The sequence below is a fragment of the Oncorhynchus clarkii genome, chromosome 20, assembly GCF_045791955.1.
Source record: "Oncorhynchus clarkii lewisi isolate Uvic-CL-2024 chromosome 20, UVic_Ocla_1.0, whole genome shotgun sequence".
Taxonomy (NCBI): Eukaryota; Metazoa; Chordata; class Actinopteri; order Salmoniformes; family Salmonidae; genus Oncorhynchus; species Oncorhynchus clarkii.
Window position 1 is genome coordinate 42457992 of NC_092166.1, and position 21019 is coordinate 42479010.

At 41.8% G+C, this 21019-nt stretch overlaps 1 protein-coding gene across 6 annotated transcripts in view; it reads right to left on the minus strand.

Annotated features, from left to right (window-relative positions):
* Window positions 1-21019, minus strand: part of LOC139376380 (unconventional myosin-IXb-like) — an 81950-nt gene that overhangs the window by 19941 nt on the left and 40990 nt on the right. For 5 of the 6 annotated variants that reach the window (XM_071118897.1, XM_071118900.1, XM_071118898.1 and 2 more), the window contains exons 15-32: window positions 20274-20366; window positions 20035-20074; window positions 19716-19838; window positions 19443-19523; window positions 18603-18836; window positions 18313-18462; window positions 17927-18084; window positions 17487-17816; window positions 15459-15641; window positions 14998-15085; window positions 12650-12856; window positions 10753-10871; window positions 10528-10631; window positions 8841-9013; window positions 8209-8316; window positions 7771-7941; window positions 7527-7568; window positions 4224-4335 (exon numbers count right to left, since the gene is read on the minus strand). In XM_071118897.1, coding sequence (XP_070974998.1) covers window positions 4224-4335; window positions 7527-7568; window positions 7771-7941; window positions 8209-8316; window positions 8841-9013; window positions 10528-10631; window positions 10753-10871; window positions 12650-12856; window positions 14998-15085; window positions 15459-15641; window positions 17487-17816; window positions 17927-18084; window positions 18313-18462; window positions 18603-18836; window positions 19443-19523; window positions 19716-19838; window positions 20035-20074; window positions 20274-20366 — 2516 coding nt within the window. The remainder of the gene's footprint in view (window positions 1-4223; window positions 4336-7526; window positions 7569-7770; window positions 7942-8208; window positions 8317-8840; window positions 9014-10527; window positions 10632-10752; window positions 10872-12649; window positions 12857-14997; window positions 15086-15458; window positions 15642-17486; window positions 17817-17926; window positions 18085-18312; window positions 18463-18602; window positions 18837-19442; window positions 19524-19715; window positions 19839-20034; window positions 20075-20273; window positions 20367-21019) is intronic. The other variant, XM_071118903.1, reaches the window with a different exon arrangement.

Consider the following 21019-nt stretch of genomic DNA (forward strand, 5'->3'; position numbering starts at 1 on the left):
ATGGACAAGACATGAGTGGTAAAGATGAGACATTGAAATTGGGATATTATCATGGGCCGTCCACTTTGAACTGTAAAGCTATCTCAAGAAGAACGAAAGAGACGCCAGAAGAATCAGTGCCTGAGAGGGGGTGGTTGGTCAACTGTGCCAATAAAATTGTTTATACTTTTGTGGTATCAGGTTGTTTAAAGAGGTCTACACCATGTAAATTGTAGTAATTTAGATTAAGAATGCATTGAGATACTGATCTGTATTATAATCATGATTAAAAAAAGTTAATAGTAGAATTATGGGATAATTATACTGAATGTAAGTAAATCTGCTAATATTGATGTGTGTTAAATTGAGGTTTTTACTTTGAGTGATAAGACACATTTGAATCACTGAGGAATGCTATTCTAAATATTGGTTGGATAAATAGTTGGGTTGTTACTTATGATTTGGAATATGAATGATTTCACTGCCCTATGCTCTATTCCTGAGTATATTTCTGAGCATGAGGACTTAGAGGGATGTATGTCCTACAGTGCCTTGCGAAAGTATTCGGCCCCCTTGAACTTTGCGACCTTTTGCCACATTTCAGGCTTCAAACATAAAGATATAAAACTGTATTTTTTTGTGAAGAATCAACAACAAGTGGGACACAATCATGAAGTGGAACGACATTTATTGGATATTTCAAACTTTTTTAACAAATCAAAAACTGAAAAATTGGGCGTGCAAAATTATTCAGCCCCCTTAAGTTAATACTTTGTAGCGCCACCTTTTGCTGCGATTACAGCTGTAAGTCGCTTGGGGTATGTCTCTATCAGTTTTGCACATCGAGAGACTGAAATTTTTTCCCATTCCTCCTTGCAAAACAGCTCGAGCTCAGTGAGGTTGGATGGAGAGCATTTGTGAACAGCAGTTTTCAGTTCTTTCCACAGATTCTCGATTGGATTCAGGTCTGGACTTTGACTTGGCCATTCTAACACCTGGATATGTTTATTTTTGAACCATTCCATTGTAGATTTTGCTTTATGTTTTGGATCATTGTCTTGTTGGAAGACAAATCTCCGTCCCAGTCTCAGGTCTTTTGCAGACTCCATCAGGTTTTCTTCCAGAATGGTCCTGTATTTGGCTCCATCCATCTTCCCATCAATTTTAACCATCTTCCCTGTCCCTGCTGAAGAAAAGCAGGCCCAAACCATGATGCTGCCACCACCATGTTTGACAGTGGGGATGGTGTGTTCAGGGTGATGAGCTGTGTTGCTTTTACGCCAAACATAACGTTTTGCATTGTTGCCAAAAAGTTCAATTTTGGTTTCATCTGACCAGAGCACCTTCTTCCACATGTTTGGTGTGTCTCCCAGGTGTGTCTCCCGAACATTTGATTGACTTGAAATGCAGAATGTGTAAAAATCATGCCTGTGTCTACTAATTATGAAAATATCTAAGTAATATGTCAAAGGATGAAAGTCAATGGCAATTAGGTGGCGCTGTAATAAGCATTCTAAGGCTCAGCTTCACCACCCCGGTTGACATACAACCATGAAACTTGGTAAATAAGTGCTTCTCATAGTAAGGAACAGAGTTGCCTCAAGACCCATGAATTCCGGCATAGTGGATTTTCTGCCATCTTTAAATTTTTCATAAAATCTTCTTCTCATCAACCGTAAAATCCGATTGACTCGAAACTCAGAATGTATGTTCATCATGCCAGTCTTTACTAAGTTGGAAAAAGCTAAGTGGTACAAATTGGCCCATTGGTGATTCTGTAATAAGCATTCAAAGTCTAAGGCCCCACACCCGTTCGACATACAACCACGAAACAGTGTATATACATTTTTCTAATCATAAGGAACACATTTTCCTAGGTACTAGAGATAGACATGATTAACATACATTCTGAGTTTGGAGTCCATCAAACGTACAATGTTTTGATGAATCCAAAATGGCTGAAAATTCTATGGTGGATCCGCGCTGAATTGAATATTCTGCCATTTAGGATTTATCAAAATATACATTGGATGGACTCAACACAGAATGTATGTTAATCATGTCTATCTCTAGTACGTTTAAGAAAAGCTAAGCAATATGTCAAGATCAGAGAAAATGTAATCTTTGTAAAAAAAAAATTGCATACACAATTAAACACTAAACTCACTTTTCGCTCTATCAACTTAACTTGCACAGTGTTTTCAATTGTTACATGTACACGAGGGATGAGGTATAATGCTTCCATGCTTCAAGCCTGCTCATAAGCCATAACTCTTTTCATAGCTGCTTGCAGCTACACTACATGACCAAAAGTATGTGTACACCTACTCGTCGAACATCTCATTCCAAAATCATGGGCATTATAGAGTTGGTCCCCCCCTATGCTGCTCTAACAGCGTTCACTCTTCTGGAATGGCTTTCCACAAGATGTTGGAACATTGCCGCAGGGACTTGCTTCAATTCAGCCATGAGCATTAGTGAGGTCGGGCAGTGATGATGGGCGATTAGGCCTGGTTAGCAGTTGGGGTTCCAATTCATCCCAAAGGTGTTCGATGGGGTTGAGATCAGGGCTCTGTTCAAGCCAGTCAAGTTCTTCCACACCGATACAACACATCATTTCTGTATGGACCTTGCTTTATGGACGGGGGTATTGTCATGCTGAAACAGGAAAGGGCCTACCCTAAACTGTTGCCACAAAGGTGGAAGCACAGAATCGTCTAGAATATGATATAGCATTAAGATTTCCCTTCACTGGAACTAAGGGGCTTAAGGAACCATTAAAAACATTATTCCTCCTCCACCAAACTTTACTGTTGGCACTATGCATTCAGGCAGATAGCGTTCTTTTGGAATCAGAGATTTGTCCGTCGGACTGCCAGATGGTGAAGCGTGATTCATCACTCCAGAGGTTGCCAGTGCTCCAGCATCCAATGGCGGTGAGCTTTACACCACTCCAGCCGACGCTTGGCATGTTGATCTTAGGCTTGTGTGCGGCTGCTCTGCCACGGAAACATATTTCATGAAGCTCTCAACGAACAGTTCTTGTGCTGGAATTCGGTAGTGAGTGTTGCAACCAAGGACAGACTATTGTTATGCGCTACACGCTTCAGCACTCGGCGGTCCCGTTCTGTGAGATTGTGTGTGGCCTACCACTTCGCGGCTTAGCCATTGTTGCTCCTAGATGTTTCCACTTCACAATAACAGCACTTACAGTTGACGGGGCAGCTTAGCAGGGCAGAAATTTGACGAACTGACTTCTTGGAAACGTGGCATCCTATGACGGTGCCACTTTGAAAGTCACTGAGCTCTTCAGTTCTTCCATTCTACTGCCAATGTTTGTTTATGGAGATTACATGGCTGTGTGCTCGATTTTATACATGTCAGCAACAGGTGTGGTGGAAATATCCGAATTCACTAATTTGAAGGGGTGTCCACATACTTGTGTATATATAGTGTATATTTCTGTTGTAATGTTCTCATCTCTGTTATAAATATACACTCGCCGGCCAGTTTATTAGGTACACCACCTCATCCACAAAAATGTATCGCTCCTACAGATTGTCAGGTGGCCGTGGCTTTCTATATAAAGCAGGCAGACAGGCATAAAGTTACTGTTTGATTAAACATTAGAATGGGCAAAACGAGTGATCTAAGCGACTGAGCAAGGTATGATCATCGTTGCCAGGAGCGCCAGATCCAGAAACGGCCGCCCTCCTGGGCTTTTCACGCACGGCAGTGTCTAGGGTTTATCGAGAATGGTGCACAAACAAACACAACTGGTGAACAAACAGTGGTGTACTGTTGTCACGGATGGGCTATTGCAGCAGACGACCACACCAGATTCCACTCCTATCAGTGGCGGCTCCAGTGGGCACGCAATCACCAAAACTTGACAATTGAGGAATCGGAAAATATTGCCTGGTCTGACGAATGCTGTTGCGTCATGCTGATGGCGCAGAGTCAGGATTTAGCGTACGCAGCATGAGTCCATGGACCAATCCTGCCTGGTGTCAACGGTACAGGCTGGTGGCGGTGGTCTTGGCACACGTTAGGTCCCTTGATACCAATTCAGCAACAAACATTTCCAACACTTTGTAATCCGAAGAATTCAGGCTGTTCTGGAGGCAAAGAGGGGTGTCTGACCCAGTACGAGATGGGTGTAAATAATAAACGGGTTATTCTATGTTCTAGTTTTATGTTTTAAGATGGTGAACAACAGACAGTGTTATCTGTAGGCTACTCACCACTGCACATGTAGGCCTTTTCCATGCCCCAGATGAAGGAACCACACAGGTCACAGGACTGCATGATGTTCACCTGGTACGTACTGAACATGTGATCTAGAGGGCTGTTGGGCTTGAAACATTATAACACACATCAGATAGGGAGAATGACAGGCAACCTGGGACCTTACTTATCAAAGTTGCGTGCAACAAAAAAATGATAAACCTTGCGTGCGCCAGTTTCCCCACAAAGGTTAGTAATCCATTTTGAACTTGACAGGAAAGTGTGCATATCTCCATGCAAATCTCAGACCTTGCATACGAACAACTTCTAATGGTTGATCAACTGTATTGGAAGCAAATATTATTCTTTGGGGGAAATGTTGGTGTTTGATGCACAGGAATTATAATAATGGTAGGCTAATAAAAACATTACACCGTAGCCCTAATGATAAAAGATGAATTTTCCGTTGGTAAGATAATCGCATAGCAGCATGTCACCTAATATATTTATTTTACTTTTATTATATGCAGTGTGTTCGGAAAATATTCAGACACCTTGACTTTTTCCACATTTTGTTACGTTACAGCCTTATTTTAAAATTGCTTCAATAATATTTTTTACTCAGTCTACACACAATACCCCATAATGACAAATCGAAAACAGGTTTTTAGAAATTTGAGCACATTTATAAAAAAAAGATACCATATTTACATAACTATTCAGACCCTTTGCTATGAGACTTGAAATTGAGCTCATGTGCATCCTGTTTCCAGTGGTCATCCTTGAGATGTTTCTACAACTCGATTCAAATCCACCTGTGATAAATTCAATTGATTGGACATAAATTGGAAAAGCACACACCTGTCTATATAAGGTCCCATAGTTGACATTGTATGTCAGAGTAAAAACCAAGCCATGGAAGTCGAAGGAATTGTCCGTAGAGCTCCGAGACAGGATTGTGTCGAGGCACAGATCTGGGGAAGGGTACCAAAACATTTCTGGAGCATTGAAAGTCTCCAAGAACACAATGGCCTCCATCATTCTTAAATGGATGAAGTTTGGAACCACCAAGGCTCTTCCTAGAGCTGGCCGACCAGCCAGTCACTCTGACAGAGCTCCAGAGTTCCTCTGCAGAGGTGGGAGAACCTTCCAGAAGGACAACCATCTCTGCATCACTCAACCAATCAGGCCTTTATGGTAGTATCAGACGGAAAAAAAGGCACATGACAGCCCGCTTGGAGTTGCCAAAAGGCACCAAAAGGACTCTCTGACCTTGAGAAACTAGATTTTCTGATCTGATAAAACCAAGTTGAACTCTATGGCTTGAATTCCAAGCGTCACATCTGGAGGAAACCTGGCCCCATCCCTGTTTTTTAGCGGCAGGACTGGGAGACTAGTCAGTATCGAGGGAAAGATGAATGGAGCAAAATACAGAGATCCTTAATGAAAACCTGCTCCAGAGTGCTCAGGACCTCAGACTGGGGCGAAGGTTCACCTTCCAACAGGACAATGACCCTAAGCACACAGCCAAGACAACGCAGTAATGGCTTCGGGACAAGACTCAATGTCCAGCCAGAGCCCAGACTTGAACCCGATCGAACATCTCTGGAGAGACCTAAAAAAAGCTGTGCAGAGACGCTCCCCATACAACCTGACAGAGCTTGAAAGGATCTGCAGAGAAGGGGAGAAACTCCCCAAATACAGGTGTGCCAAGCTTGTAGCGTCATACCCAAGAAGACTTGAGGCTGTAATCGCTGCCAAAGGTGCTTCAACAAAGTACAGAGTAAAAGGTCTAAATACTTATGTAAATGAGATATTTCAGTTAAAAAAAACTAAACTTTCTAAACCTGTTTTTGCTTCGTCATTATGGGGTATTGCGTGTAGATTGAGGGGATGGAAATGTAATTACAAGGCTGTAAAGTAATAAAATGTGGAAAAGGTCAAGGGATCTGAACACTTTCCGAATGCACAGTAGGCCTAAATCATACTCATATTGCAGGGCATGTCTCTCCTTTTCTGACATGATTGGTTTATTCCCGCTACACCACAAATATTAGGCTAACATTTATCCATCGCTCATTCAATAGCCAACCAATGCTTGAAAGTAAATAGACTGTTAGCAGTATGGGTAGGCTACAGTACTGCTGTGAGATAGGAGTGTGACATAATAGCCTATTTAATCTCAGAGCCTATACTAAGGCAGGAAATAGAAACACAATCATGTATTGATAAACAAAATATTGAACAATTCGTATTTTTCATGGAAGTGTGGGCTGTAGGCAGCATTTAATTTTAAATGGTTCAATAGACAATCAATCTTACAGAATGCACAGCCAGTGTTTGGCACTGCAAAATATGAAAAACATTCTGGCCACACCTCTACAGAAAAGTGATCAAATTTGCCATTGCGCTTTCTTTTAAACTGTCATGTCCCAGTTCCAACATCTCCAAATCATACAGAAAATGATTTTGTTACCATAAAAGGTGAATGGAGGGAGTTACAGGCGGGTTGTAAACGCTTGCTCAAGAGCGTAGAAATCAGTGTTAGAAAAAGTACTCAGTTGTCATAATTGAGTAAAAGTAAAAGATACCTTAATAGAAAATGACTCAAGTAAAAGTCACCCAGTAAAATACTACTTGAGTAAAAGTCTAAAAGTATTTGGTTTTACATTTACTTATGATACTTAAGTATATTTGAGCAATTAAATATACTGAAGTATCAAAAGTAAAAGTATAATCATTTCAAATTCCTTATAGTAAGCAAACCAGATGGCACACTTTTCTTTTTTCAATTTCTGGACATCTAGGGGCACACTCCAACACGCCATTTACAAAAAAACCATTTGTGTTTAGTGAGTCCGCCAGATCAGAGGCAGTCGATATGACCAGGGATGTTCTCTTGATAAGTGTGTGAATTGGACCATTTTCCTGTCCTGCTAAACATTCTAAATGTAATAAGTACTTTTTGGTGTCAGGGAAAATGTATGGAGTAAAAGGTAAATCCTTTTCTTAAGGAATGTAGTGAATTAAGTTGTCAAAAATATAAAAAGTAACTACTTAAGTAGCACTTTAAAGTATCTTTACTCCACTACTAGAAATATAGTATGGCTCTGATTTATCAATGAAAATGTGTATATGTTGCGTGCGACAGTTTGAAAAATCCCAATCATTTGTTGTGCATGAAAATCCTATGATCTCCACATATGCCAGAATTGAGTGAGAAATCCATGCACTGTTAACAAATGTGGTCCCCGGACCATTAACCTGGGTTTACTTTAGACAGTGCTATTCAGAGGTTATTATCATACAATTTAACTTACACATTTGCTCTTTTTCCCTCTCATCTTTGTCTTTTTCATGGTCTGCAACACATTGAAAAGTAGACATGAAACAACTGCACCTCTTAAAATTACATACACAGCTCTTAAACTTTCAAAAGTGTATTCTGCTCACAAACAAATGTAAAAAAAACTGTGAGTGTGTGCATGTGCAAGTGTGAGTGAGTGCATGTGTATGTCTTTGTTGGTGTTTAATGAGCGTTTGTCGGACTCTATTCAGAACTACCTTGACCGGCCCAGCCTCCGCTCGTTTGATCTCTCCCCGTATGAAGCCATCCAGAACGGACTGGAACAGGTTGACCACTGACTGGACCTCAGTCTGCTGCTTGGCTTCGGCAAGACTGGACACCCGGTTCTGGTAGCCCTTCATCAAGCCCTTGTAGCTGATGTGGGGCTTCTGCTTGGAGAGTACACATGGGAGAAGAGGACAGGGTTCATGAAGAGTGTGGGGGTGATTTGATGTACAGTATAGCACAACCCAAATCTTTACATCCGTCTCAGGCAGTGAACACCAATCTATTTTAAAACCTGTTTCAAGACACCCTTTTTAACTTGGTTAATTACCCGCATGCATAGTTCCTTATCAAAATACCTAGAGCTCCATAAAACGATATCTGTGTTTAAGGTGCCCAGATCAGTCCGGTGGATAGACTTGGATACTCACCGAGATGGAGTACATGCCCTTGATGGTCTCTCTGAACTGCATGGTGGCTGTGAGGAAGATGCTCTCTGTCGCTGACAGCTTCTTCGCCCTTGTACGCAGCTCATTTACCTGGAGAGATGGTGGGTATGAAGTTACATGGATTTTTTTTTACATAAAAAAAAATTAGATATATTTAACTTAAGTCAGTTTAAGAACAAATTCTTATTTATGGATCTCTACATGTATCATTATCTATCATTCAAAATGGCCCTGACTACACGTTCAGATTCTCTGACCAGAACTGGTAAGTCGGTATGTTATAAAGATGCACTGCAAGAACATGCAAGTAACCAAGCACGTGAAGGAAAATGTCTATAGACGCCTATGGCGCCATGTCTCAGAGTTATTAGTACACATGTGAGTGTGTCAATGAGTGAGAAAGAAAGATGGTGAATGAATGACAGGGCGATCTTAGTCAGTCAATAACTGCTCTTGAAAAACTCTGAAGACTAAAACACATCCTAATAAACCAATAGGCAATACAATACTGATTTTTTTATAAAACAATTTGCAGTTGCAATAGGGCTAACTCCTAAGCCTGATGTGAATACCAGGTGAGTGAGAGACACGTGAGTGCGAGACAGGTATCCCACCTGGTTCCCCAGGAACTCGTCCAGGTTTCGGAGCTCGTTGGTGTTGGTGATCTCCCGTTCCAGAGAAGCATTCCACTTCTCAGAAACTCTCGCGGCTCGGCTGATCCTGATGGAGGGGTTATGAGGCTGCCCGCTGCCCTCGCTCGACAAGGGGTAGGAGTATGAAGAGATGGCTGTAGGTAAGGGAAGGATGTGTGTGTGTGCTTTTAGATAGAGGGGACATGTGGTTGAGATTATACCATTGACCACTAGATGGTAGTAAAGAGACACATTTTTAGTGCCTTTCAAATCGTATCAGTCATAGGCCCTATTTTAACAAACCTAATGCAATGTTAAATCTAAATGGTAACACTACAGGTCCAGGGGTGTGTGAGAAATAAAAAAACTTTGCTATCACAATTATCGGTGCACTTGCTGGCGATGGCATGAAAGGGCTGGGTTTCGATGAATAAACAAGGTGTGAGTGTGTCGAGGCTTGGCCCCTCACTGGCCAATCAGAACGTGCTCCATGGCAAAATATGTGGTTGTTTCAGATTGTGTGTTTACAATCTTTTATATATTGCCTTGGAATCAACTCCAATTTCAATGTAAGTCGGTTATAGTTTGTTAAATGGCTTACAGAAACTAAATGTAGACCAATCCCCTCATTGCTTAACAGGTTAACTTGAACCCATTTGCAGACCATATTGTTCTAAGTAACTGTCTTCAATAGCATTCACACTGATATAGGGTCTAGGCTTACTGTATATTTCATTATGGCTGAGCATGGACATGCCAAACATTGTCAATAAGCAAGATTAAATTAATTATTGTTACGGCCTAAAAATAACTAATTCTAATCAAAACAACAACTTGTTTTAAATAGCCTATGTCACACTTACAGGCACCATTATTACTCCCCATGGCAAATATTAAAAACAACACACTATGGAGGGTTTTTACGCACATCCAAAATGGACCTGCATGGCTAAAATAATGTGGGATGGCCTACAATGCATAGATAAAAAGGTTAATTTCAGCTCACTGTTTAATTCCTCTCAAACGTGATATTTTAATAAAGCTTTGGTGATTAAGATTTACTTCCAAGTGGTCTCAGGAGTTAAACCCTTTATCATCAGTCTTGACTACTTCCAGATTACATTGGGCAGACAAAAACAACCTTAATTGAGAGGAGAGGAGGCTATGCTTGTTTTTTTATCAAATAAACCTGAAAATGGGGAAAAAACATTTTTGTTTCTAAATACAAAATCTACAGGTATCAAAAGCACATTAGTCTACTCTCGTTTCATGCGCATATGGGCAGTGTGCGTCACAGCTGGATAGGCTGAGTTTTCGCTGTCAAAATTCATGCCATAGCCAACTTTGTTTACCGCTAGAACCAGCTTTTGGTTGGTCTTAAATATCCCTATCAGCGCAGCCTGAAATTAGCACTTTGGATCATGTTTTTAAGGACACACCTCAAATATTTCCACCCTGCCCATCTGAGCGAAAGCGAGCTGATATAAGACATGTAAATTGCCAAACCTGGAATTCAAACCTGGAAAATGCAGGGCTCCAGTTTTTACATGATGAAATTGCAAACTAATGTGCGTTTGACACTAGTGCCACCTTAACGCCAGCCTAAAATAGAGCCCTAAAGCTGGAAGGCACAGTGAGCAGTTGGCTGTAGGGGGCAGGACTACAGTACCTCCTTTTTCAGATTGTGTATTCTCATTAGTCCGTTTCCCGTACTCAGGTGGCTGAGAGTCTCTATTGGGCCATTTCTTCATAATCTTACTGAAAAAGCCAAGCCTGTGGAACACAAAATGCTAACATTTAACCATGACAAAGAACATAGTATCATCTCCATTCAATATACAGGAAAAAACAAATCAATTATGGTTTACAGCCTCCTTACTCCTCCCGCCTTTACCTCTCAGGTGTGGTTGGCTGGGATTGGCTGTAGTCTTTGATAATTGAGCTCTCATTGGTACTCCTGGCTGGGAGGCTGAACCTTCCAATATCCGTGGTAATATCTGAAGATTCTTGAAACTGAGGGAAAACAATACTGAACATCTAAGATTGTATGACATGAGACAACAACCATGCTGGGGAAAAATCAGATACATCATTATTAACTGGTAACATGTGGGGAATGATTGTGCCTAGAAAGTAAGAAAATATTGAGAACAGATGTCATGCCATTTCCCCAGTGTCTGTAGGTGTAGTACTAGTGCAAAACTCCCAGGCCCAGCCACACCAGTTAGTTAGTTAGTTCCAATGATGTGTATAAACCCTAGATGACTGTTGGGAGTGATGTTTTGAAGCCAGAGTGCAGCCATTTTTCCTACATTGTAAAAAAAGATTTTTGAAGTTATAGAAATGCCTTTAATGTCTACATTCGTTTTTGAGAATCCTTAGTTGCTACATACATTTTTGGACTTATAAATTAATGATAAACCCATTGATTCTTTATGTTTTTTGTTGTTGAAGAATATACCTTATAAATGCCTCTAGTTCAACTGTCGTACCCCATCAGAACCCAACATAAGCTTTTTTCTTCTTACTTCAATGTTTGTAAACAAGTTAAATGTAAACAAACACTGTACATCCCCAAAACATGGTTAAAAAAATAATTACCTCAATGATCAGTCATTGCATTCATAGCATCGATCCCTCCGCTTTTTTACCAAAACAAAGGCCGGGTGGCCGCTTACTTATTGTTTTAACTGTGGATGTCTAGCGTTAAAGCATTCTTTAAAATGATCTTATGTGAAATGAACATAAAAATAAACTACAAATATATTTCAACCTTTTCCTTAAAGTATCATTTTTAGAGAGTACTAATGCTACTGTCCCCACTACAACAAAGAAATACTTAAATACAGGTATTTTGTCCTTGAAACATTTGATTGAAATACTGTAGAATTCCATTCGTTCCTATGGAGGACTGCTCCTTCTGAGGAGTGCCAATATGGCGGCCAATGGCTTCAAAGCCACACATTTGGCCAATACATAGCATAATAAATCAAGGGTGTATATACATCATTGGTTAGTACCCAATTCCCCAGCAGGAATGCCTGTCTGCTTGCAGCCACCACACCCATAGCCGAGTTCAGTCTCTCCCCCTTCCTGCTCCCCGAAGAATGCTCTCTTACAGTAATCTCCCACCATGGACATCAAAGCAATGGACTGAGATAAAGGAACATGGTGGACACTCCCTCTTAACCCATGTTTAAACCTTCAGCAGCATCATGAGCCTAACCTCCGCCTGACCTATGACCTTTTTTGCTGTAGTCAATTGAGGGCAGCAATGAACATCACAGACTAAAATATTAGTTATCATTGTGTATCTTGATTGCCACAAACCTGTGTGCTATATGAGAGGCTATAGTTTGTAGAACAAAACAATTATTATCTCTCTTTACCAACAGAGAATACACACAAGGACAACTGGGGAAATAATCCCATTACTACTCCCATAACATTGAACTTGTATCACTGGGATGTGAACTGTACATGGTTTTGATGGTGTTGCCTAAACATTATGACAAAAAAGGTCAGAAACAAGCTGCAGCAACCAGAGAGCCATCCAGCCACTGTGTTTAGGTGGCAGAGGATGGTTCATGGTTGTGACTAGCTCTGTTTTCTGGGTCTTTCCCTGGCCTGAAGAAGAGAAGCCAGTATATAGAACCCGCAGAACACTGTAGAACATTGCAGACCCATCCAGCCAGGGACTGTGAGACGAGCGGAGTGCATGCACAGCAAGAGTCAGTCAGCGTGCAGTGCCAGGGCCCGTAGTGGTTTTCCATAGTCAGGCCGGTTGGTACCTGGACCTCAGGTTTGCGTGGACGGATGTGGACCGCTGGTTGGTTGGACTGGCCCATGCCACTGACCCCCGGTGAGGGGCTCATGGGTGGGAGGGGGAAGCTCCAAAACTCGCTCTCCTGGGAACCCTTAAGGTTAAACATCAGCCCGCTTCGGGCGTAGGCTAACCGCCGCTTGTGATTGGGCCGCTTGCGGGAGCGCACCCTGACCTATGGTGGCCAGGAAAGGTCAAGAGGCACTGGTGAGTTGAGGGACTGAGAGACCCCTCACTGTCCAAGGTTCAGTAGGAACAAAATGGGAAAATACATTTTGAAACAGGTGGCATGTAGAATTTTCTTAAAAGTTAGCCACTTTCTATCAGAAGTTTACTTTTAATCCGACTATTTCAAGACATGGCATATGAGGGTGCAGTGGGTTGGACCATTTTTTTGTCATCAGTAATTTCGGGAAAAAACGTTACCTAATTGGAAATATTATTATTTATTTTTTTTACTTCATATGTTGGTGGTGCTGGAGATGATGAATATGAAGTAGACATTTTTTTAAATTTCACTTTAAAACCTGGAAATCACATGATCATTAAGACAGTGGATGAATCAAACGCATTATTATTTAAGTATTGAAAAAACATGGGCTACAGATAAAATAGAACAATTGGCAAAAAGTATAACAAGCCCTAGAAATATCCAAATGATAAATTAGATTTAAAAAAAAATTGACAACAAACAATATGGGTATGGATACTGCGGGAACATGTACTTTTGGGCAAGTATGAAATCATTAATGTTTGTAATCTTTATTCGTCTTTATGTCAAAAGTTGGAAAGTCCCAGTCATCATCATGTCTAGTTTAGTGGTTCCATTTCTGTGAAATGTTAAGTCGTCTTAAACTAAATTTTATACCCCCCAAACAAAGAATGCTGAATTAGATTTTTTCGGTTCTAAAATGTTTTCCCGCTTCGTGCCTACTGACCAGCTGAAGAGTGGGATCCATCCACGTGTGTGTCAGCAGCAGCAGGGGGTTAGGAAATACAGTAACAACATGTCATATACATAGCTACAGTTGAAGTCGGAAGTTTACATACATTAAAACTCATTTTTCAACCACTCCAAAAATGTCTTGTTAAAACTATAGTTTTGGCAAGTCGGTTAGGACATCTACTTTGTGCATGACAAGTAATTTTTCCAACAATTGTTTACAAACAGATTATTTCACTTAATCACAATTCCAGTGGGTCAGAAGTTTCCACGAGTCCTATGTCGACATAACCTGAAACGCCACTCAGCAAGGAAGATGCCACTGCTCCAAAACCGCCATAAAAAAGCCAGACTACGGTTTGCACATGGGGACAAAGATCGTACTATTTGGAGAAATATCCTCTGGTCTGATGAAACAAAAATAGAACAGTTTGGCCATAATGACCATCGTTAGGTTTGGAGGTAAAAGGGGGAGGCTTGCAAGCCAAAGAACACCATCCCAACCGTGAAGCATGGGGGTGTCAGCATCACGTTGTGGGGATGCTTTGCTGCAGGAGGGACTGGTGCACTTCACAAAGTAGATGGCATCATTAGGAAGGAAATGTATTTGGATATGTTGAAGCAACATCTCAAGACATCATAAAGCTTGGTCGCAAATGGGTCTTCCAAATGGATAATGACCCCAAGCATACTTCCAAAGTTGTGGCAAAATGGCTTAAGGACAACAAAGTCAAGGTATTGGAGTGGCCATCACAAAGCCCTGACCTCAATCCTATAGAAAATGTGTGGGCAGAACTGAAAAAGCGTGTACAAACCTGACTCAGTTACACCAGGTCTGTCAGGATGAATGGGTAAAAATTCACCCATCTTATTGTGGGAAGATTGTGGAAGGCTTACCAAAACGTTTGACCCAAGTTAAACAATTTAAAGGCAATGCTACCAAATACTAATTGAGTGTATGTAAATGTCTGACCCACTGGGAATGTGATGAAAGAAATAAAAGCTGAAAGAAATAATTCTCTCTACTATTATTCTGATATTTCATTCTTAAAATAAAGTGGTGATCCTAACTAACCCAAGACAGGGAATCTTTTCCAGGATTAATGTCCGGAATTGTGAAAAACTGAGTTTAAATGTATTTAGCTAAGGTGTATGTAAACTTCCGACATCAACTCTAACTGTGTGTGAGATAAGTAATGAGGCAATAGAATAACATTAATGACAGTCACATACAGTATGAGACCAGTACCTCAGTGACAGAGGGAGAGCTGTGATACGTAATGGTGTAATAGTAATAATTACATTACGAGAGAAGAATACCTCAGTAGTACATATCTAACGTGTATGAAGGAACAATAGTAGAGTAGTAGTACCTCAGTAATGGAGGAAGAGCTGTCTGAGCCTGACCCTGAGGAGCTGAGTTTGGACACGTTGTCCAGCGAGATAGACTTCCCTCGGTTCCTGAGGTAAGAGATAGAAATATGTCAACTGTAAACTCTGTTAGAATTCAAGATATTGCTATAAGATATTGATGAAAGATAAATCAGAGAATGGGGAAAGAAACAACTTGATGTATATATATCTACCTAGTGATCCAAGATCATATTGAGGGGACATTGGAGGGTCTTAACAGGTATGGTTGAGACATGACCTAACCAGTGATGTAGAGGTAAGAAAATAGGTGGGTAAATGATATTCGCAGTGAGTAACGCTCCCTATACTTTCAATGCCTTTTTCCGCAAAAGATGAGTCAACACCGGTGCATAAATGGTGTTTACTCTCCACTTCACCACTGGACATAACTGTGATAACATCACATAATAATATGTCATACAGCAGCAACCCCTCCATGCGTTTATCCCTGGGCCGCTGGATCTCAGGGCTGGAGTCTTCCGGATGTCTTCCCTCCCTCCTGCTCTTCCACCTTTTTGCATGCTCCTTGATATCCTCCAAGTGGGAGTAGCGCTCCAGGGTGCCTGTGTGAGGGGACAGGCTGGTGAGCGCCCCTTCTCCGTCCCTGTTAAAAAATATTATATGGATTGGATTTACAGTACCAGTCAAAAGTTGACACCTACTCATTCAAGGGTTTTTCTTTATTTTTGCTATTTTCTACATTGTAGAATAATAATGAAGACATCAAAACTATGGAATAACACATATGGAATCATGTAGTAACCAATCAAAATATATTTTAGATTCTTCAAAGTAGCCAAGTAACCCTTTGCTATGACAGCTTTGAACACTCTTGGCATTCTCTCAACCATGAGGTAGGTCACCTGGAATGCATTTAAATTAACAGGTGTGCCTTGTTAAGTTAATTTGTGGAATTAATTTCCTTCTTAATGGGTTTGAGCCAATCAGTTGTGTTGTGACAAGGTAGGGATGGTGTGCAGAAGACTATTTGGACTATTTGTAAAAGACCAAGTCCATATTATGGCAAGAACAGCTCAAATAAGCAAAGAGAAATGACAGTCCATCATTACTTTAAGACATAAAGATCAGTCAATCTGGAAAATGTTAATAACTTTGAAAGTTTCTTCAAGTGCAGTCGCAAAAACCATCAAGCTCTATGATGAAAATGGCTCTCATGAGGACCGCCACAGGAAAGGAAGACCCAGAGTTACCTCGGCGGCAGAGGATAAATTCATTAGAGTTACCAGCCTCAGATTGCAGCCATATAAATGCTTCACAGAGTTCAAGTAACAGACACATCTCAACATCAACTCTCCAGAGGAGACTGCGTGAATCAGACCTTCATGGTCGAATTGCTGCAAATAAACCACTACCAAAGGACACCAATAAGAAGAAGAGACTTGCTTGGAACAAGAAAAAAGAGCAATGAACATTAGACCGGTGGAAATCTGTCCTTTGGTCTGATGAGTCCAAATTTGAGATTTTTTGTTCCAACTGCCGTGTCATTGTGAGACGCAGAGTAGGTGAACGGATAAGCTAAGAATGTGTGGTTCCCACCGTGAAGCATGGAGGAGGTGTGATGGTGTGGGAGTGCCTAGCTAGTGACACTGATTTATTTATTTAGAATTCAAGACACACTTAACTAGCATGGTTACCACAGCATTCTGCAGCCATACGTCATCCCATCTGGTTTGCACTTAGTGGGACTATCATTTGTTTTTCAACAGGACAATGACCCAACACACCTCCAGGCTGTGTAAGGGCTATTTGACCAAGAAGGAGAGTGATGGGGTGCTTCATTAGATGGCCTCCACAATTACCCAACCTTAACCCAATTGAGATGGTTTGGACCGCAGAGTGAAGGAAAAGCATCCAACAAGTGCCCTTCAAGACTGTTGGCAAAGCATTCCAGGTGAAGCTGGTTGAGAGAATGCCAAGAGTGTGCAAAGATTTCACCAATACAAAAAGGTGGCTACTTTGAAGAACCTCAAATATAAAATATATTTTGATTTGTTTTAAAAAATGTTGGTTACTACATTATTCCATATGTGTTATTCCACAGTTTTGATGTCTTCACTATTATTCTACAAAGTAGAACATAGTAAAATAAAGAAAAACCCTTAAATGAGTAGGTGTCCAAATGTTTGAATGGTACCGTATATGGTGCTTTTCCACCTAACAAAACACTTTACACTGAATAATAACAGATGTATATAATATTTTTCAGCAGGTGCTAAAAACACTTAATTTGCATTGAGGTGGGTGGGAGACTGGGCACTCACTTCATCCACTACCAGTAGTTGATGAATAAGTTCAAAGTTCTATATCCACCTGGGGGATGCCACTGCCACCTAATCTGCCACTGCACAAATCAGCTATCACAGTGGATAGGCCAGAGGTGAAGGATGGGGTGAGCGGTAGAGAGGTGAGGGATTACAGACAATCGTACCTGCCAGCCTTGGGGTCCAGGGGAAGGGAGAGAGGTCTGTTGAGAGGAGGTGGAGAGCCTCTACCCTCTCTCTTCTCCGATTCTGTGTTCCTTTGGGTAGCCTCCTGTCTGTTAACCTCTGGGCCTGGTTGGAGGCTCCTATTGGGGCTTGGTTCCAAACTGTGCTGCCTCCTCAGCTCCTTCCTCTCCAGGCTTCTCTGGTGCTGGGTTTGGTGCTTGGGCGAGGGCTGATTCTGGTGCTTGGGCTGAAGCTTGGGCAGGGGCTGGGGCATGGACTGGGTCTTGGAAGGGAGCTGGGGAGGCATGGGCTTCTCTACCTCAGCCTTTGAGCTAGAAGTAGGGTCAGATTTGTGCTGGTCAGAAAAACTCAGGGCCCTGAAGTTCAAAGTTCTATAACTTTATTGTACATTTTTAGGATATAAAAAGATGAGTCTTAGTACCTGTTTAGATCTGGTTTGTTCCTGAACAGTGTCTGCATCTTCTTGATGCTGTTCCTCTTTCTCAGGTAGTCTTTCCTCTTCTGAGAGCCTCGCCACGCTGCCTGGATCACTGTGGCCGCACGGCATCTGGTGTCCGCCCGGAACGCACGCCAACATCGCTATAGGAGAAGATGAGATCAACTTTATTATCCCAGAGGGGAAATTTGGCTAGGACACAATAGCACAGCTGTAAAAATACATGAATTTTACCCTACCACACAGGGGCTTTTTATACAGTGCTCCCTGAAAAATATATTACAAGGGCTGGGATAGGTCTTGTACACATTGTTGTGATTTTAAGCAATAGTTACCAGTGGGATCATGGTTTCTGCCATATAGGTACATACCTGTATTCTGATGGCGGCGTCTTTCTTGTAGAGGAAGTGGCTCCTGCTGAGACAGGCCCTGAACCAGCGCTGGAGGATGACGATGTGACGCATCACTTCCTTGTTCAGGGTGTCCTGGAGATGCTGCTTCTCCCTCTCCTTCAGGAACACCTGGGAGAAAAAGGACATTTAGATGGGACTACATGTTTAATATGAAGTCAAATTATGCTTTTAGTTGTTTAAGCAAGAATTACTAAATCCCTTTTCAGATTTTCTATGGAGGCTATAATGGCTATAATGTAAAGTGTTACCTTGGTTTTCCCAATCTGGTACGTGCTCTGTCCTAGGCCCATCTTCTGCAGCAGGTTAGCTATGTCCTCTGGTGCTGTGGTGGCTTCTTTAGGCAGCAACACTTTGAACTGCTCTAGGAACTCGGTGAAGGTGAACTTGCCGTTGTAGCCAGACTTCTGGATGCGTACCGTCTCCAACATGCCTGTGTACCTCAGCTGCTGTTGCACCAGAGCATTATCAAACAGCATCTCCTTCTACAAGGAACACAAAGAGTTGCATCACTGAATGCATTAAACTAAGAAATTCTGTCATCAATACTGATTAACCGTCTGCTAAATCAGGGGTTTTCAAACCGTTCCTTGGGGACCCCAGACGTTCCATGTATTTTAACTATTCCAGAGCAAGCTAACCTGATTCAACTTGTCAAGTAATCATCAAGCCATTGACTCTGTGAATCAGGTGTGCTAGTTTAGGGATACAAAATTGTGATATGTCTGTCTGGGGGTCCCGGAGGAAATTTGAAAACCACTGTGCTAAATTGCCAAAATGCAAATAAATATAAGGGTTGGGGTCAATTCAGGAAGTACACAAAAATTCAAATTCAAATTCTCTTCAATGCATTTCAATTAGAAAAATTCTGAATTGATATTTGGTTTACTTTCTTAATTTAAATGGAATTGACCCCAACCCTGGTAACTACTGTATCGTCCTAGGTATTCCCTTACGGAAAAACAACATGAATTTCACGTGATCACATTTTGGAAAACATTTTTTCACATGTGAAATTTCAGGTGAAATGATGTGACCTTTTCTTTAAGGGATAGACATAGACAATCTTTATACAGTACATGTAATCCTACCTTCTCAGCATTGGAACGGATACAGCGGATGAAGAAAGGCTCTGCTTTCCCCACAGTCTCCAGCAGCTTATTGAGAGACGCCTACAGAATAACATTACAATATATCACATCAGTTAGCTGAGGTAATGCTGTTTACAGCCCCCATTAGTGATCTTTAATGGAGTTTTAATGAAATACACACAATGCTAAGACAAGCTCATTTTTCTGGTCAGCTCTCAGTGGGAGGAGGCTGGTGTGTGTGCCTGCATGTGTGTGTGTGTTGGGAAAGCAGACCTGGAACTGAGCGCTGATGCTGGGTGGTTTCTTCCTCTGATGTGGGTGGAGCAGAGAGCGGGAGGCTCGGTCATGGAGCGTCAGGCCTACGATGTGCTTCAGGGACCGAGAGTTCATCAGATTCTGTAGGACGTACCACACCAATCATCATCACACATTGTTACACAACTACAATGACACAGTATTGTAAAGTGATTATACATAGGGCCAGGAGACTGTCCTGTCTATGTGAACTGTAAAGACAGTACAGAAGTAACATAAACCAATAAAAAGACCCAAGAAATCACTTCTTTGATAATGGCAACTACTAATACATTACCGTAGGAATGAGCTGCTTGTGCTTGCTGGCCTTGCTCTTCCTATGGGGAGAAAAGACAGAGATGGTGGTGACCTGGATTTTACAGGCAAGATGGATGACAATTATTATGTATTCATGGCTTGACAATGATAAAGTTGGCTAGAGCAGGCTAGCTTTCAGCATAGTTTCTTGTTGATAATGTGCAGAATGTAACATCCCATCAACAACCTGGCTCCTGCTTTTCCCTCCAGCCCACTTACTTCTTTTTCTCATAGTTGGCAAAGATGTCCTCAAACACCTCCAGAGGATTGTCATCGGACCGATCGAACGAGAAGTCCAGTAGGGAGCTGTGGCTGGAGAAAAATGTTAGTTGAATTGGATGACGCAATCTCTATTGCACTCCACACTGTCTTTTCCCACCTGGACAAAAGGAACACCTACGTGAGATTGCAGTTCACGTTCAACACCATAGTGTCCTCCAAACTCATCACTAAGCTGCTAAGAACCCTGGGACTAAACACATTCCTCTGAAAACGGATCCTGACGGGCCACCTCAGGTGGTGAGGGTAGGCAACAACACATCCGTCACGCTGACCCTCAACACGGGGGCTCCCTCAGGGGTGCGTGCTCAGTTCCCTCCTGTACTCCCACGACTGTGGCCACACACGACTCCAACACCATCATTAAGTTTGCAGACGACACGAGTGGTAGGCTTGATCACTGACAACGATGAGACAGCCTATAGGAAGTAGGTCAGAGACCTGGCAGTGTGGTGCCAGGACCACATCCTCTCCCTCAACGTGGGAAGGACCAAGGAGCTCGTCGTGGATTACAAGAAACAAAGGGCCGAACATGCCCCACTCACATCGACGGAGCAGTTCGAGAGCTTCAAGTTCCTCGGTGTCCACATCAATCAGAACCTATCATGGTCCAAACACACCAGCACAGTCGTGAAGGAGCCTGAAAAGATTTGGCATGAGCCGTCAGATCCTCAAAAGGTTCTACA